Genomic DNA, 20,033 nt, shown 5'->3' with positions numbered 1-20,033 from the left:
TTTTCTAATGTAATATGTAACAGATCTTTGTGTCTAAGATAGTCTTTTTTTTTTTTTTTTTCCCTGTACCTGGCTATAAAAATTGGTAGTCAGCAGAAAATGATTACCTCAAGAGTTTACTGTGATGCAAACTACACGCTAAATAGGACGGACATTAAAACACAATTGTGCTAGACCACAAAGCCACCAAAAACAAGTCTTTGGTTGGCTTGTTCAAGTCGACTATAATCAACGTGTACAATGGCTTGTTCTATCTTTGCTACCAAATTCCAAACTCTGGTCTCTTGTTACCATTAACCATAATATGAGCTCATGTTGCATTACTATAGTTTAGGAATGGATGGTGGAGTCTATCGAAGTGTGACCTGAGGTCAGCCCATTAAAATTTCACACAGGTGTTTTCCTAACCTGTCCCAGGGATTGAGGGTGATCAGAAAATTAGTAACACTGAGTGTATGGGTGGGTGGCTGGCATTGAACCCATTGTGGTTTTGCCCAAAATGAAGTGATTTGGGAACATGAATGAAGTAAACAAGTACTTCAGAGGTGAGCATTGATATACAGGGTGTCTCTAAAGTCTGGACACAGGAAATATCACTAACCATATAGGTTTACTAAAATACACACATGCATATTGCATCAGGGTGGCTAAGTGGGTAGCACTGTCGCCTCACAGCAAGAAGGTCCTGGGTTCGATCCCCAGGTGGGGGGCGATCCGGGTCCTTTCTGTGTGGAGTTTGCACGTTCTCCCCGTGTCTGCATGGGGTTCCTCCCACAGTCGAAAGACATGCAAGTGAGGTGAATTGGAGACACTAAATTGTCCAGTACTGTGTTCGATGTAACCTTGTGAACTGATAAACCTTGTGTAATGAGTAACTACGGTTCCTGTCATGAATGTAACCAAAGTGTAAAACATGACGTTAAAAATCCAAACAAACATTGCATCACAAATAGTGGAAAACACATTAAATGTTGATTAATATTTTAATGAAATAAAGTGTGGAAAATTTATTGAAAATATGCATTTTGCCTGTGTCTTGACTTTAGGGACACCCTGTACATGTACATGGTCAGACGTGCGCGCCGTAAGAGTGGTGTTTGTGTTCGGCATATAGTGGGCGGGGCTTGCTGCGTTCGGAAACGCTCGGCATTACTCGTGTATGCGTTTGGATTGTGTTGCTATACAGTGCTGCTGATTATGTGGTGGTGGAACAAAGCGCTGTCCACTTTCATCCACCCAATATAACAGTCTACATTTGGAGGAGGGGGAGGGGAAGAAACGGGGGAGGGGGCACACTGCAAAACAAGGATGTGAATTCATAGCGGGGAGGAGGGGGTTAGAAACCAGGAAGATGAATAATGTGCCTAATAAACACGAATTAAAGACGTATTCGATTTGTGCGTTTGGTTTAAGTGCGTTCGGTGCGTAATTCGACTCCGAGATCCTGTTTTGTCTTCTTTAAGGAAAATATAAAGCAAAGACGACACCCCCCCCCCTCCCTGCAAAAACATAGGTCAAAGTTCACAGGAAGCTGGGGGGCTGCCATTTTTCCCCTGCTAACATGTTAGGTGCTAAATCGAAGTGGTGGTCGCTGTTAAAATAATCGCGCTTTTGTTTGTAGTAAGAAGAAGAATTGGATTCTTTTCGTCACATGCGTGTGTAGTGCGTTAGTGGTAGCGCTTAAACTGACAGGCATGGAGAGAAGCGAGCAGCCGTGGAGCTCTTCCTACACGTACCAGGTGAGCGAACACAGCGCCGAGATGCTACACAACCTGAACAGCCAGAGAAAAGATGGAGGCAGGTTCTGCGACGTGATCCTGCGGGTCGGAGAGGAGAGCTTCCCGGCGCACAAGGCGGTGCTGGCGGCGTGCAGCGAGTACTTCGAGTCGGTGTTCAGCTGCCAGGCGGAGGAGGGCGACGGCGAGAGCAAGGAGCTCGAGATGCACACGATCAGCCCCAAAGTTTTCCGAGATATCCTGGACTTTGCCTACACGTCCAAGATCGTCGTGCGACTCGAGAGCTTCCCGGAGCTCATGACGGCGGCCAAGTTCTTGCTTATGCGCTCGGTGATCGAGATCTGCCAGGAGGTCATCAAGCAGTCCAACGTGCAGATTCTGATTCCTTCGGCCCGCGGCGGGGACATCAGCTTCCTGTCAAACGCCGTGCACACTGACGTGCCAAACGGAGCCGTGTTTACTAACAGATCCAGCTCTGACACTGACAGCACGAACAATCCAACAACTTCTGAGAACACCCCCCACCCGATCTCGCTCCCTTCATCTCCACCAGCTTTTACAACAACCGCGCTAAACGGCGAGGCCTCCACCGTTCCAAAGCGTGCCAGGGGCCGGCCTAAGAAGGACGAAACGCACGGAATGAGCTCCTACAGCAACCACGAAAACCAGTTTCCGTGCGGAATCTGTGGCAAAGTGATGAACGACCCGGTGCAACTCAGAAACCACGAAGCCCAGCACAGATCGTCCCAAATCGTTGCAGATTTACCCAGGGATATGTCAGTTCCAGCTCCTCAGGGTCAGCAGAACGGTGTGCCGACCGACGGCGTGCGCAAACGGGAAAGGACAAGGCGACACGTGGGCTGCGATCTGTGTGGGAAAGTTTTCAGAGATGTTTACCATCTGAACCGACACAAGCTGTCTCATTCTGGGGAGAAACCTTACGCATGCCCGGTATGCGGCCTGCGCTTTAAGCGCAAAGACAGAATGTCTTATCATGTGCGCTCACACGATGGAGCAGTGGGTAAACCATACGTGTGCCAGAGCTGTGGAAAGGGCTTCTCAAGGTGGGTACTTGGATTTAGTGCCTTACAAACTAACGAAACGAATTCTGTTGAGTTGGCACAATCATGGCAAAGTTGTTATTGTACATAACCCTACCAATGTTGGTCCACTGGTAGCCTCAAGGTGGGTACTTGGATTTAGTGCCTTGCAAACTAACTACACCTCCACCCCCCAATGCTTAGCCAGCCTTCCAGGTAGAATGCATCAGCCCTGTTTGTTTTTGGCTTTATTGGTCCTTGAGCCAACCCTGGCATGGCAAGGATGGCATTTTCAACGTAGACTTTGATGCCCTGCCAGTTGATCAATTGTGAAATGATTAAAATACAAATTGTCTAATATTTCAGTGTTTACTTTGAAAGTTGGCTCCCGAGTTCAAAACAGTTGAATTGAACAGAATTCTGTTGAGTTGGCACAATCATGGCAAAGTTGTTGTTCTACATAACCTTGCCAGTATTGGTCCACTGGTAGCCTCAAGTTGGGTACTTGGATTAAGTGCCTTGCGAACCAACTACCCCCCCACTTCCAATGCTTAGCCAGCCTTCCAGGTAGAATGCATCAGCAACTGTTTGTTTTTAGCTTTATTGGTCCTTAAGCCAACCTTGGCATAGCCATGGCAAGGTTGGCATTGTTAACATAGATTTTGATGACCTGCCAGTGGACCAATTGTGAAACAATTAAAATACAAATTGTGTGTATTATTTCAGTGTTTACTTTGAAAGTTGACTACCCAGAACATTTGAACAGATTTTAAAGTGTCTGAAATTCTGCTGAGTTGGCACAATCATGGCAAAGTTGTTGTTCTACATAACCTTGCCAGTATTGGTCCACTGGTAGCCTCAAGTTGGGTACTTGGATTTAGTGCCTTGCAAATTAACTTCACCTCCACCCCCCAATGCTTAGCCAGCCTTCCAGGTAGGATACATCAGCCCTGTTTGTTTTTGGCTTTATTGGTCCTTGAGCCAACCTTGGCACAGCCATGGCAAGGATGGCATTTTCAACGTAGACTTAGATGACCCGCCAGTGGACCAATTGTAAAACAATTCAAATACAAATTGTCGTTATATTTTAGTGCTTACTTTGTAAGTTGACTACCAAGTTCAAAAATTTTAACAGATTTAAAAGAGTCTGAAATTCTGTCTGGTTGGCACAACCATGGCAAAGTTGTTATACATAACCTTGCCAATATTGGGCCACTGGTAGCCTCAAGGTGGGTACTTGGATTTAGTGCCTTGCGAACTAACTACCCCTCCACTCCCAATGCTTAGCCAGCCTTCCAGGTAGAATGTATCAGCCCTGTTTGTTTTGGGCTTTATTGGTCCTTGGCACAGCCATGGCAAGGATGGCATTTTCAATGTAGACTTTAATGGCCCCCCAGTGGACCAATTGTAAAACAATTAAAATACAAATTGTCCTTATATTTTAGTGCTTACTTTGTAAGTTGGCTACCAAGTTCAACATTTTAACAGATTTAAGAGTCTGAAATTCTGTTGGGTTGGCACAATCATGGCAAAGTTGTTATACATAACCTTGCCAATATTGGTCCACTGGTAGCCTTACTTTGGCAGTGGAACAGCTTTTCTTACAACCCTGCCGGTGTTTGGCTGTTGACAGAAGATTCCAAACTGTTCCCAGAGCAAACTAACCTCACTGTGGGTGTCTACCTTGGTCCTTCACTTTGAACACTGAGCCAGTGTTGGGCAAACCATGGTTAGGTTGGTATTTTATATATCAGCTTGCCAGTGTTGGACCAACTTTGGAAAAGGAACACTTCATCACAGCACAGTGTATTGGAAGGTAAATGGTTGCCCTAGTGTCTGTCGAACTAAGAAAATCCAGTGGGCCTGTTGTTGGCACACAATGCAAGCCCCTCTGAAATGCTGATGTTAGCCCAGCATTAGCAAAGTGATTTAAAACATGGCTGAAATTCTGATTGCCATGTAATAAAATATTTGATTCAAGAAATTATGGTGGCCAATCCTTGGTATCCAATGTTGGCCCTCCTCTAAATGCTGACTCAGCTTTGTTAAAGCTGGTTTATTTGTGATTGGAAATGTATTAGCCAAGCCATTAAATTATGTTGGCTTAATGCCAGCTTAATCCCTAGGTTGGCCCTTTAATCAGATGGTTGGCCCTACATTGGCAAAGTGGATTTAAAGAGATCTGACTTTGTATTCAATTGTTGAAATGATGTACCATTTTGAAAGATCTAATAAGTAAAACTTTTGTACACTCCAAAACTTTATCTGCTGCACACTCTGATATTTGCAAATATCTGTTGCATGTTCTTTGCAGGCCGGACCACCTAAACGGACACATTAAGCAGGTGCACACCGCAGAGAGACCTCATAAATGCCAGGTGAGAAAAGAGAAGAAAAGACAGGGTTAAAAATAAGCTAAAAAAAGGATTTGAGGCTGAATACTGCAGAAATACTATATTTTTAGTAACATAGTTATAAAAACACTTGAACAGCTTAAAAAGGCTCAAGTAAATGACTGCATTCCACACTGTGTTTTGGCAGAATTGGGTCTAAGAAAGGCTAATGCCACTGTGTTAATAAACATAAACCCACATTTATGTCTGTACAGTGGGGTCAAAAAGTATTTAGTCAGCCACTGATTGTGCAGGTTCTCCTACTTAGAAAGATGAGAGAGGTCTGTAATTTTCATCATAGGTACACTTCAACTATGAGAGACAAAATGAGAAGAAAAAAAAATCCAGGAAATCACATTGTAGGATTTTTAAAGAATTTATTTGTAAAATTGGTGGAAAATAAGTATTTGGTCACCCACAAACAAGCAAGATTTTTGGCTCTCACAGACCTGTAACTTCTTCTTTAAGAAGCTCTTCTGTCCTCCACTCGTTACCTGTATTAATGGCACCTGTTTGACCTCGTTATCTGTATAAAAGACACCTGTCCACAGCCTCAAACAGTCAGACTCCAAACTCAACCATGGCCAAGACCAAAGAGCTGTCGAAGGACACCAGGAAGGAAATTGTAGACCTGAACCAGGCTGGGAAGAGTGAATCTACAATAGGCAAGCAGGTTGGTGTGAATAAATCAACTGTGGGAGCAATTGTAAGAAAATGGAAGACATACAAGACCGTTGATAATCTCCCTTGGGGTCAAGATCTCATCCCGTGAGGTCAAAATGATCATGAGAACGGTGAGCAAAAATTCCAGAACTACACGGAGGGACCTGATGAATGACCTGCAGAGAGCTGGGACCAAAGTAACAAAGGCTACCATCAGTAACACACTACGCCGAGAGGGACTCAAATCCTGCAGTGCCAGGCGTGTCCCCCTGCTTAAGCCAGTACATGTCCAGGCCCGTCTGAAGTTTGCCAGAGAGCATATGGATGATCCAGAAGAGGATTGGGAGAATATCATGTGGTCAGATGAAACCAAAATGGAACTTTTTGGTAAAAACTCAACTCGTCGTGTTTGGAGGAAGAAGAAAAACCCAAGAACACCATACCTACTGTGAAGCATGGGGGTGGAAACATCATGCTTTGGGGCTGTTTTTCTGCAAAGGGGACAGGACGACTGATCCGTGTTAAGGGAAGAATGAACGGGGCCATGTATCGTGAGATTTTAAGACAAAACCTCCTTCCATCAGTGAGAGCATTGAAGATGGAACGTGGCTGGGTCTTCCAGCATGACAATGATCCCAAACACACCGCTCGGGCAACGAAGGAGTGGCTCCGTAAAAAGCATTTCAAGGTCCTGGAGTGGCCTAGCCAGTCTCCAGACCTCAACCCCATAGAAAATTTGTGGAGTCCGTGTTGCCCAGGGACAGCCCCAAAACATCACTGCTCTAGAGGAGATCTGCATGGAGGAATGGGCCAAAATACCAGCTACAGTGTGTGCAAACCTGGTGAAGACTTACAGGAAACGTTTGACCTCTGTCATTGCCAACAAAGGTTATGTTACAAAGTATTGAGTTGAACTTTTGTTATTGACCAAATACTTATTTTCCACCATAATTTATAAATAAATTCTTTAAAAATCCTACAATGTGATTTCCTGGATTTTTTTTTTCTGATTTTGTCTCTCATAGTTGAAGTGTACCTATGATGAAAATTACAGACCTCTCTCATCTTTCTAAGTAGGAGAACCTGCACAATCAGTGGCTGACTAAATACTTTTTGACCCCACTGTATGTAGCTGCGCTAGATTTGTACCCTGGATCCCAGCAGTAATAAGCTAATGCAATTTACTGCTGCGCCACCCAAGTACCCTTTGAACGTTAAAATCTTCTACCATCAGTGTTTCTTCTGTGAATCATATATATGTTAGACATTTTAGAGCATAAGTCAGCATTTGATGCCAGTCACTGACAGGGTTCTTTGTTTGTTTTGCAGATTTGTAATGCATCATTTGCGACACGAGACCGTCTGAGATCACACCTGGCTTGCCACGAGGATAAAATCCCATGCCAAGTATGTGGCAAGTTCTTACGAGCTGCCTACATGACAGACCACCTGAAAAAACACAGTGAGGGACCTCACAACTACTGCATCATATGCAATAAAGGTAAGAGAACTAATAGGGTATTTTCTACCAATCCAATCCTGATGTTGGAACTTTAGATTTTGACTGGTTGATATTGTGATGACTACAATACAGTAAGAAAACCACTAGATAATTTTAGGCTCTAAACCATGGCTTAAACTAGGCCCAAGACATTGTGCTATATGGTACACTGTATGTCCAAAAGTATTTGGACACCTGACCTTGAGCTTGTTGGACATCCCATTTCAAAAACAAATGGTATTAAAATAGAGTAATTGATATGTGATCTTTTCAGCTATAACATCCACTCTTTTAAAAAGGCTTCTCACAAGACTTTGACATGTCTGTGGGAATTTGTTCCCATTCAGTCAAAAGAGCATTTGTGAGTATGGCTCCTGTTCGTTCTAAAGCTGTTTAGTGGGGCTGAGGTCAGGGTTCTGTGTAGCTCACTGGAGTTTCATGTCTTTATAGATCCTGCACAGGGGCACAGTCATGCTGGAATAGGAAAGGGCCTTCTCTGAACTATTGCTGCAAAGTTATAATAATATAATTTTCTATATACAGTATAAATCTAAATGATTGATACACTTGTTAACAATTGCTGTTATTGAAACACATGAGTTCAATAAAAAAGAGGTGTCCCAATACTTTTGCCATATAGTATAGGTTTAATCCATTCTTCCTAACAACATTACTTTGGCTACATTTGAAACAGTAAATTCTTCAGTATATTCAGTAAACATTATTTATTTTTTAATGTGCATGATAAGGCCTAAACAACATGTCACTTAAATAAAATCAGCCAGTATTAGGATATTGCACACATTTCAGCAGACAACAGCAGAGATCACACCAATAAGGAATCAATAATGTCTTTCTAAATGTAATATAAAACCAACATATTCATGAATGAAACACTAATAGGGCATACTAGAAGAAAGCAATAACCTGCTCTCTTGGAAGCTCTGGCATCGCTGAGATTCAAACTATCCATTAATGACTGTAGGGTGACACCTAGGGAAGCTGTAGACGCAGTTCTTTACATTTGTTTTTGTTTAAGAGTTCATAATTGTGAAGGAAGTGGGTAGCACTGTCACCTCACAGCAAGAAGGTCCTGGGTTCGATCCCTTAGGTGGGGCGGTCCGGGTCCTTTCTGTGTGGCGTTTGCATGTTCTCCCCGTGTCTGCGCGGGTTTACTCCGGGTGCTCCGGTTTCCTCCCACAGTCCAAAGACATGCAAGTGAGGTAAATTGGAGACACTAAATTGTCCAGGCCTGTGTTTGATATAAACTTGTGAACTGATGAACCTTTTAAGTGATGTTAAAATCTTAATAAATAAACAAACATCATTGTGAAAAATTTGGTTAGGGGCTAGTTTTAAGTGTAAAAGATTATACTGTATTTACTGTAGGATGAGCTGAAGAACCTTACAGTACACATAAATCCCAGTTTGACTCCAGCTGCTAGTTTTTTATTAATGTGAGACTATTAATGGTATTATTGGAATTTCATATTGCTACTGTATCAAAAATGTACTTTATTCAAAAACAGTTTACATTCCAGATTCCAGGCAACTTCGTTAATCCAAATGGGATCCAAAAACCCTATTTCAGTAACACTGGCTCAGCAGTGTGTGTTACGTGAATTGTCAGGGGTGTGCTGGACAGTGAGGTAGCATGGTGGCTTAGCTGGCAGATTTGGTGCCACATATAAACATGGGTCCTTGAGACCTGGGTGTAAACCTCTCCAGAGGGTCCCTTTTTGTCAGTAGTAGGTTCATGCAGTGTCCACTTGTAGCCTGCTGTTGCATTGTTCCAATTTGGATATACTCAATTACCCTGTGCACTCTGGCAGTTGCATGACACCCTTGCTGGTTGAGAATGGATTCTAACACAAAGCGCTTAAATGAACAGATGATCCCAGTACTCTCTCTGTATTCCCCTGCTGCTCATGCCGCCGTCCTGATCGGACAGTCTGAGTCACTGATGCAGTGAGGTGAGTGCACAACCAGGGTTGAACTGCAAGGTCCTGTAGACATAAACACAAAAACACAGACAGGACAGGACATAAGGGGCAACGAGTTTTAAAAGAACTGAAACTGTAAGACGTTTTTGTTTATTGGCTCCCTGTGACATTTGTGATGACTTAAAACTTGTCAGCTTATGGGTAAAAACTACTATTCTTCCTTACCCCATCCTAAAAAAAACGAAACATTTTAATACTGATCTAAAATCTAACAGCACTACTTGCAATAAACATTGATAAGCATTGCTGACTACATAGCATAAATACATTTCTTGATATCCATTCTCATCAGCAAAAGGGGTCATGGAACTTATTGTTATTTAAATTTAAGGAAAAAGAGATCAAACAAGTTTTTGCTTGTTCTATTTTCTTCTTCTCTTTCTTCTGTTATGCCTTTTGTTCCTCTCGATGGTCTCAGGTTTTTCCACTGCGTCCTACCTAAAGGTACATGTAAAAACGCACCACGGCTCGTCCATGCTCCCTTCTGCAGCTCACCAGTTCCTTGAGCCGCGTGCCAACGGGTCACAGATGCACAACGGCGCCCCGTTCCGCTCAGGACGCCAGTGCGCAGTGGAAGGCAAGAACGCCTCAACCCCACTCATGTCCCTGCCACTCGCTTTTTCGCTCACTCTCTCACCCTCCTGCTAAATACTGCATCTGCTTGTGTGAACATTCGCTCAATTAGCCAATGAAGATGCTGATTAACTACCCCCAGCTAATTTCTATCATTCTTTATTTTCATTGTGAGACTAGTCATGTTCATATTGAGCATTTCTGCCATTCCTGCACAGTTTGCTTATGAAAGAGCTGAACAGTGACATTCTGGAAGGAAAAATGGCTTTCATATTTATAATTGAATCTAATGAGCTAACAGCCAATCAAACTATAATTTATATATTATTTATATAGTGCCTTTCACAATCATGTGGTTGCACAATCATCATCTTGTGAATCAGACCACATAGGGACTTCAGCCTCTTTTCAAATTGCATTAATTTTAGAAAACAGTTGACATGGATAACAATTATATTAATAATAATAATAATAAGTTGTATCTATATAGCGCATTTCATAATGTTGAGGTTGCTTGAAATACAGTAGCATACAGTAGCTTGTAGTAGTTATAGTAGGACAGTATTGATTGAAAAGGTATTTCTTCAAGACTAAGAGGAAACAGACAGAAGAGATTGGGACAAGGAGTTATAGAGCTTGGCAGCACAGTTGATCAGTGCCTCACAGCAAGAAGGTCCTGGGTTTGATTCCCAAAGTGGAGCGGTCTGGGTTTTTTCGGTGTCGAATTTGCATGTTCTCCCTGTGTCTGTATGGGTTTTCTTCGGGAGCTCTGGTTTGCAGTCAGGTTAATTGTTTGAAGGCAGCGGTGTCATATTTCTTTGCTGATTAAGCAGCATTGCTTATTCAGAAGATGATAACTATTGTAAATGACCCCCCCCCCCCATAGTATCATGCTGCCACCACCATATTTCACCGTAGAGCTAAACTATATTAGCTAGGTGATGTGAAGTGCCTGATTATTCCTCAACCTAGTGCTTATGATTCAGTTTTTGTCTCATCAGACCTGAGAGTGTTTTTCCTTGTGTTGCTAACGTTTGGTACAAGCCATTTAGTATACTTCAAGCAGGCTGTCATATGACGTCATGGCTTGTTTTTTTGTCCTGATAATGCAGTTCATTGTGGACCCTGGTGTGTGCCTTTTAAGACTATGTCTAATCAGTTGAATTTTTAACAGGTGGACTCCAATTGAGTTCTAGACACATCTCAGCATTAACTAATGCAAACAGGATGCATCTGGCCTCAATCTGGATTGCCAAAGTGAAGAATAAGTGTAGAACAGTGGATAAAAATATGTACAGGTACATTTAGATTATTTTTTTATTTGCACATAACACAAAAGGAGAGGAAACATAGTGATAAAAAAAAGGATGTGCAGAGAAAGTAAAAAAGCCAAATGGGCTTATCTAAAGGAACTTTCCCTTAAGAAAAAAAATAAACAAAATATATATATATACATACATACACACACACACACACACACACACACACACACACACACACACACACACACACACACACACACACACACACACACATATATACACATACACACACACATATATACACATACACACATACACATACACATACATGTATATAAAACATACCAATCAAAGATCAAGTGAGAGTGCTTAAATTACATAAGTACGAAACATACAAACAAACAACAAAATAAAAAATAAAATAACATATATAATATTCCTGTCACACTTAAGAATGTCAGTGATAAGAAATGGGCTTTGAGCTGTTTTTTAGGTTACTGATATTAATTTACTGTGGGCATATTGTTTTGGTATCTTGCTGGCAACCCTTCTTTCTCCAAACAAAATAAGCAGAATTAGTCATTTTGGGGTTTGTGTAAATTATCAGTTCTTCTTATTGGCAGAGGAGTTTTGTGTGGGTTACTGAAACTAAGTAGATTCCAGTGCTTATTTTTGCTTGTTCCTGGAGAAAATAAATGGCAGTTTTCCTTCCAGAGCCACAGCCTTAAAGTGGGCAGTCACTGTTGAGTTCTTTTTCTCTCAGGTGTTTTTCATTTTGATATTATGAATAAATCATTGTTGTTTTTTTTATTTAACCTGAATCAGTCAGTGGGAGAGTTTAATCTATGAATAGAATGTAATCAGCTTAAAAGTAATGAAATCTATTGGTAGCCTGATTTTCTAGATGTAACCAGATAAGAGATTCTCCTGCATGTCTGATTCCTATTCAAACACGCTGCACATACTGCACTCATTTGTGATGATACTGCTGCTTCTGATTTCGATTTGTACTCAGATGTTATTGACAGTGTGTCAATGTTGTGCTGTGTGTACCTTCCTTTCTTCCTCATTGGGGCGATTAATGGTGTAGATTTTTGTGCCAGTCGCCGGCTCCTGATGCCTTTTCCTGAGACAGAGGGGTGTTTCCGGGGGTTTTCAGGGGCTGCGATTCTTGCTCAACCAGGCCCTCCTGCCCTTAGCGTGCAGCCTGAGCTGTGGGAGCGCCGCTGTGGTGGAGCACCAGGCCTCCCGCTGCTTGCACCTCTCGGAGGTCAGTATGGGCCCGCTGAAGGGGGGCATGGGGCAAGCCTAATTTCGCTCACGCAACACAATGCAAGATGCTACCACTCATAGCTTGGTGCTAAATCAGGTGTTCTTTAAAGGTTTAACAAATGTGTGACGGATGTAATGAAGTTCTATATACACTCATCCAGTGTGTGCGCTTGTGTGAACTGATGTTAATAAAGAACTGGTTAACCAATGATCGACAAAAATCATTGTGTCATTAATGTTGTCGATTATAAAAGCTGTTTCAGTTCATTTCTAACAGCTGATCTCTCAGCATCACATCGTGCAAAAGCAGCATTTAATTCTGACTGGCCTTCACTCGCTTCAGCAATTCTGTTTACACATGCTTATGGAGAGTCTAACCCACATCATGATTTTGTGCCTCATGATTCTTTTAGAAATCATAAACGGTGGAACTGTTACACATTAAAACTAAATGGTGATGTTGCTTTGCATCATTATGGAGTTTGACTGCATGTTAAAATCACACGTGGGTTCTTTTTGTGAGTTTTTTTTTACACAATAAATGTGGATATTTTCTGCTTAACATTTTCTCTTAAGCTTTAATGTCAAGAGCTTTATTGGGTGCATGTATTTTATTTTTAAGCATGTTTAGCTCATGGTAAATATACATCTAAAGTGCTATCAACTTTGTTTAATGTTGCATTCTGGGCCGCTCAGGTGGCGCAGCGTTAAAACACGTGCTGAACACCAGAGCTGGGATCTCGAATACATCGTATCGAATCTTAGCTTTGCCTGCCTGCCGGCTGGGCTGAGCAGCCACATGAACAACGATTGGCCTGTTGTTCAGATAGGGGTAGATTATAAAAATAACGAATGCAATTACGACCTCTGCTGGCTGATTGATGGCGCCTGCACAGAAACGGGAAAAGAGTGCTGTCACGTGGTCAGGATGTGTCTCTCCGTACACAGTGCTGATCCGCATTGCACTCGTCAAAGTGTAGGTGACAAAATGCATACGGCAGCTGCCCATGTGTCGTTCTGATTTTCCTCAATCAGAATGGGGATCAGCATTGGTGGAGAGGAAGCATGACGCAATCGGGCAATTAGATGCCCTAAAAGGGGAGAAAGTGCATAAAGAATATATATATGCATGTTAAAATCACAAGTCTGGGATTTTATTTGTGAGGTTCTTTACAGTACACTATAAATGTGGATATTTTCTGCTTAACATCTTATCTTAAGCACTAATGTCAAAAAGAGCGTTATTGAGTGCATGTATTTAATTTATAAGCATGTTTAGCTCACCCTGGTAATATACTATTTGCTATCAACTTTGTTTAAAATCTGCATTCTGAATGCTGAACTAATTTTGCACATTTGTTAAATTATGATCTTTTACTTCATGTCACATTTGCTGTTTTTTAATCAACAAAGCATAGTTTGTTAATATGAAACCCATTGATGTGTGGTACACTGTATGCTTGTCAGTTAACGGTTAACCATTGATTAATGATGGTCAGTTATCGGTAATTTTTTTTTTTTTTTTTTTTTTTTTTTTTTTTTTGTTGCATTTCCCCCCAAATTTCCTCCCAATCTAGTTGTTTAATTACCCGATTGCATTATGCTTCCTTTCTACTGATGTTGATCTCCACCCTGGTTGAGGAGAGCTAAGACTGACACACGCCTCCTCCGACACGTATGCAGTAGCCAACTGCATCTTTTCACCAGCACTTGGCGACTTCATATGCGGATCAGCTTTGTGTTCAGAGAGCCACACCCTGATCAACGCAGTATCCCTCATCTTTGTTCGGGCACCAGTTATCAGCTGGCAGAGGTCGTAATTGCATCAGTTATAAGGAATCCCCTCCAGCACCCCCCCTTGAACAACAGCCAATCAATGTTCATATAGGTGCCAGAGTTGAGTTTCGAACCAACGAGTTTGAAATGTCAGCTCTGGTGGTTAAAAGCAATTTTAATCATCATTATTACATTTTACATTCTTGAGATTTTGCATCATATACACAGTATAAGATAAAAGTATGTGGACAACCTTCCTAAAGTCTGACAGCAAGTGTTTGTCACAGCTGTAACTCTCTGGTCCATAAATTAATATATAAATTATAAAAATTATATAAATATTATGCCTTTTCTGTTCCAGCTTGACTGTCCCTGTGCACAAACTCAAAAGCAAGGTCCGGGCACTCTCCGCTCTGCTACTGGCGAGTCGGGCACCTATGCGGACAATAATTGGCTCTTCTGAGGGTGCAATTAAAACTTCTGCTGGCTGATTGGTGACATCTGCACATAGACCGTGAATAACTGTGATTGGTGCTTGACTCTCTGTGCACAATACAGATCTCTGCATGAACCCACCTTGTGCAGGTGAAAAGAAATGGTCGGCTACTTCACACATGTTGGAGGAAGCATGTCATAGTCGCAGCCCTCTTTGATCAGGAATGGGTGTCTGCAGCAGAAGAGGAAGCAAATGTAATTGGGTAATTGAATACAACTAGATTGGGAGAACCCCTTGAACCCCTGTGGGATAAATTGGAACGTTTGTGTGCCTGACCTCACAATTGCTCTTTTGATTAAATGGACCCAAATTTTAACTGACACATGCCAGGATTTGTGGAAAGCCTTCCTAAAGACATGGAAGATGTTATAGCTTTAAAAGGCGGCCACCTCTATATTCATGCTCATGATTTTGGAATGGGCTGTAGTGTAGACTTTAAAATAACTTTATTCAACACACTAAGCATTGGTAAGTATTTATCTACTGATAATCTGGTTCATTCAGTTCAAATCAATGAATGGCAGCAAAATGCCACAGATAGTATTAGTGTTCGACAGTTTTTGTTCTGCTCATAAGTAATGTCTAAACTTAGAGCTGTATATCTTGCCTAATGTGAGATTCTTCCTCTCTTTTCCCCCTCCACTTCTATCCCTCTTTATTTACAATTGTACTTTTGTTCCCTTTCCCACTCTGTATTTACCTCAGACGGACAAGAGAACACCGGCAAATGCCCCCACCAGGATTCTGACGGCTCAGACACCGCCTTCGGGGATCTCTCTAACGGATTAGAGCTCAAGTCGCCGCATAAAGGTGAGGCAGACGAAACGGAAGTACCGTCAGCCATCTTTAACGGTGAGAGCGATGGCATGATGGATGGTCCAGGTGGCTCCAAACAAAAAACAGACCCAGAAAAGAAGTTCGCTTGTGGAGAATGTGGCCAGACTTTCCGCACCAAGTCCTACCTCAACAAGCACCATCATCGCATGCATAAGAAACACAGCGGCTCAGTATCCAGCCTCGGAGATCTCGGTTCCCCCTTTTCGCCCCAGCAGAGCATGTCACTTCTCGAGTCGTTCGGATTTCAGATCGTACAGTCAGCTTTCGCCTCGTCTCTAGTGAGCTCGGAGGTTGGGAGCAATGCTGTGGGATTAGGGGACAAGTGATTCCTCAGAGGGGCAGAGACCATGTGCTTTTACTGGACGACCACAGGTTTGGAAGAAACTGCAGTGCTACCATTTATAATCAATGCCATTGTAAACTACTTTCTCGTTTGTGTTTCTCACCATCAGCTTTTCACTTCATTTAATGGTTTCACATGTAGGTTTGACTGCATGTGTTCATTTCTGGTTTTTTTTTGTTGTAAAGCAGATAATCAGATTTTTCATTTCAGTGGTTTTTTTTTGGTATGTCATAGCCAAGTACAAGAGAAAGTCAGACCACAGCACTTGAAGTCAGTAAGTCTACACATTTAAATAAAAATGTCTGTCAGTGCAAAGCTTATAACAAGATAACCTATTGGCTGATGAGAATTTATGTTCATAAAACTAATAATAAAAATATCCAGGTATTTTGCAGGGACAGACTGTAATGGAAATGTTCTTGTTTTTTTGTTTTTGTATTTTTTTTAAAGCCAGTAACAAATGCTGGTAAAAACCAGTGCAGGATTCTGTTCACAGCCTTTCCTGAACTCAGCCGTTTCCCACAGTAAGAGTATGCACAGTAATTTATAGTACAAAAAATAGAGTTCAGGCATCAGTAAACAAAGCTTAAAATAATTTTTTTATAGACCCTACCGTCTTCGTCAATGAGGTTATTTCAGAGGTATGTTTTGATGCACTGATGCTCTATTCGTTTTCTCTCTCATGGATGACAGCACTACCCTGGTTGTACACACAATCACTTATCAGTTAACCCCAGGATGTATTTTATCGAGGATTGTGAACCAGGTTTTCTCAATAAACATCCATGCCTGCCTTTGCAGTTGCTCCTTTCCACTGAATTGGCACAAATCATGTCTAGCAGACATGCTTCAGAATATTGTAGACTGCCTGGTTCGTCTCAGAAGTCCTCTTATGTACTTATAATATGTAATAATGCAGTTGGTGGTGGACTATTTTGTACAACATCATGTTGAATAGAATTTGCTTTTAGAAAGTCTTGAATTGGCCTCATAATAAGCCTTCATTCTCACATACAGGGGCTTGATTCTCAGATTCGGAGGATTAGAATCGGCTTATTTTGGCTCTAAACACACACATAACAGTCAGCAGATTAACCTTTAAATTAAAAATAACAAATGTTACGTTGCATGTTGCATTTGACAACTGCTGCATACATGTACTGGATATACATTATAGCTCAATGACTCATTGTGCTGAATAGCTACTTACTTAACCTTGAATTTGCATTTGGCAAAGATAAATTTTATTTTTCAAGATTTATGTTATCTAAGGTATCACGTCTGGCTCAGCAAAATGAATCCTTGGGTGTCTTAGCTTGGTGTATAATTATTTTGGATGTATTAAATAAATAAAATTCCTGATCAATTTAGGCATCAGTATTCAGAATTTAAAATTGACATTCAGTGACTTCATGAATATCTGGCTTTTTGGTTTAACTGTTGGCTCATTTTCACTTAAGTTAAGTGTCCTGCATTAATCACAGTGACCTTCTGCTACAGTTGCAAATGGTTTATAGGGTTTGATTGGAAAATTGAAGGTTCCAATCTCACCAATGCCAAGATGCCACAGTACATCCTTAAACAAGTCCTCTGAACACCCTTTGATTGAATTGTATCCCGACTGTTGATTAAGATTAAGAAAAAAACCCTTTCTTTTTTAACACCATTGTAAGTGAAGCAGCAGTGCCACACAACTTCTTTCAATACCAAATCCAGCATCATTAAACATTACTACATTCAGTATATCACACATTTCATTTTAAATAAACATAGTCTGTTCTAAGGGTTTGTTTTTCTTTTCCTGTTTTCAATCAAGGATGTTTGCAGGTTGGATTGTTTTAAATTTCACAAAGTGCATGTGGAATTTAAATATCGACCAGGGACCAATTTCAGGTATGACATGAGATATCGCAAGAGATAAAATTATATTTTATTAACTTATTGATAAATTTAATGTCCCTGTCTTATGAAGTGGAAAATAAAATCGTTGGTAAAATTTAGTTCAGTGCTGTGATCTTGTTTTTGATTATTTGGCTGACCACAGGACAGCAGGAGCGCTTCAGCGTGGTGATTGATACGTGTGGGTGCTATGGTATCTTTATATTTAGAATGTAATATAATCAGAGGGCTTTTTACAGCTTTTTTAATATATTAGTTTTTTTAATCAGGTTCAGAACATTCCTGCTTAACTTAAGAATTCATATGTGTATAATTTTGTGTAAAGATTGTGTATATAAAAGATACAGTATATAAGGCCAATATTGGTGTGTTTGCTTACGTTATGAGATGGGTCTTTGTATATAGTGTTTTGGCCATTTTGAATGAATGAAAATTTTCTACTGGTACTGGAAAATCCACAACCATGTTTCTTAGTTCAATTTTTTGTTACTGTGTAATTCGTGTGTGAGTGAGTTATTTGTAGGGAAAGTATGTCTGCACTGTTTCAGACATATGGTCTTCACTTTTTTTATTTAGACAAACAGTATAAAATACACTGAGCATCTAAAGCTAGCAAGGTTCACCCTATTGCAGCATTTAAGAGGACAGGAGTGGATACGTCTTTACAAGGTTTGCTTTATAATTTAGGAATCAAATCTGTATATTTTCTATTTTATTACTGTTTTTGTGACTTGGTGTAACTTTTTTTTTTTTTTTTTTTGCATTAGCCCACATTAGTGTTTCTTTTTCAACATTAGCTTTTAATATTTAAAGGTTAACAGTCATTCATTTGTTTTGGATATACACTATATTGCCAAAAGTATTCGCTTGTCTGCATTCACATGTATTTGAACTTGAGTGACGTACCATTCTTAATCCAGAAGCGTATTTGTGAGGTCAGACACTGATGTTGGACGAGAAGGCCTGGCGCACAGTCTCTGCTCTAATTCATCCCAAAGGTGTTCTATCGGGTTGAGGTCAGGACTCTGTGCAGACCAGTCGAGTTCTTCCACACCAAACTCGCTCATCCATGTTTTTATCGACCTTGCTTTGTGCACTGGTGCGAAGTCATGTTGGAACAGGAAGGCCACATGAAGTTTGGAGGTCTGTAGTGATTGACTCTGCAGAAAGTTGACAACCTCTGGGCATTGTGCCTCAGCATCCGCTGACCCCGCTCTGTCATTTTACATGGCCTACCACTTTGTGGCTAAGTTGCTGTCATTCTCAATCACTTCCACTTTGTTAAAATACCACTGACGGTTGATTGTGGAATATTTAGTAGCAAGGAAATTTCATGACTGGACTTGTTGCACAGGTGGCATCCTATCACGGTACTATGCTGGAATTCACTGAGCTCCTGAGAGCGACCCATTCTTTCACAAATGTTTGTAGAAGTAGTCTGAAGGCCTAGGTGCTTGGTTTTATACATCTGTGGCCATGGAAGTGATTGGAACACCTGAATTCAATGATTTGGATGGGTGAGGGAATACTTTTGGCAATATAGTGTATGTATTTAAAATAATTCCTGATTAATGCAACTGTGAAGAAAAGTATGCAATTATATAGGTTATAGGTTGTGCTTTATGACTGCATTAAAGGCAGTACTTCTGGCAGACCCATCAGATCTTTCAATTAAGAAAATCAATCGTTAATTACTCAAACACGCTGCTCAAAGTAATTGTGTGTATGTGTGTGTATATATACAGGGGTTGGACAATGAAACTGAAACACCTGGTTTTAGACCACAATAATTTATTAGTATGGTGTAGGGCCTCCTTTTGCGGCCAATACAGCGTCAATTCGTCTTGGAAATGACATATACAAGTCCTGCACAGTGGTCAGAGGGATTTTAAGCCATTCTTCTTGCAGGATAGTGGCCAGGTCACTACGTGATGCTGGTGGAGGAAAACGTTTCCTGACTCGCTTCTCCAAAACACCCCAAAGTGGCTCAATAATATTTAGATCTGGTGACTGTGCAGGCCATGGGAGATGTTCAACTTCACTTTCATGTTCATCAAACCAATCTTTCACCAGTCTTGCTGTGTGTATTGGTGCATTGTCATCCTGATACACGGCACCGCCATTGGATGCACATGGTCCTCCAGAATGGTTCGGTAGTCCTTGGCAGTGACGCGCCCATCTAGCACGAGTATTGGGCCAAGGGAATGCCATGATATGGCAGCCCAAACCATCACTGATC

At 41.2% G+C, this 20,033-nt stretch overlaps 1 protein-coding gene across 1 annotated transcript; it reads left to right on the top strand.

Moving 5' to 3' along the window:
• Nucleotides 1-1,643: 1,643 nt before the first annotated feature.
• On the top strand, nucleotides 1,644-19,732 carry patz1 (POZ/BTB and AT hook containing zinc finger 1). Its single transcript, XM_062997899.1, has 6 exons — nucleotides 1,644-2,800; nucleotides 5,091-5,154; nucleotides 7,162-7,333; nucleotides 9,755-9,913; nucleotides 12,262-12,441; nucleotides 15,421-19,732. Exons 1-6 carry the CDS (start codon nucleotides 1,695-1,697, stop codon nucleotides 15,876-15,878), a joined length of 2,139 nt encoding a protein of 712 aa, XP_062853969.1. The 5' UTR covers nucleotides 1,644-1,694; the 3' UTR covers nucleotides 15,879-19,732.
• Nucleotides 19,733-20,033: the final 301 nt, after the last annotated feature.

This window comes from Trichomycterus rosablanca, chromosome 6 (genome assembly GCF_030014385.1).
Source record: "Trichomycterus rosablanca isolate fTriRos1 chromosome 6, fTriRos1.hap1, whole genome shotgun sequence".
Classification (NCBI taxonomy): Eukaryota; Metazoa; Chordata; class Actinopteri; order Siluriformes; family Trichomycteridae; genus Trichomycterus; species Trichomycterus rosablanca.
Note: the sequence above shows the minus strand (reverse complement) of the source record. Positions and strands in the feature narration are given on the sequence as shown.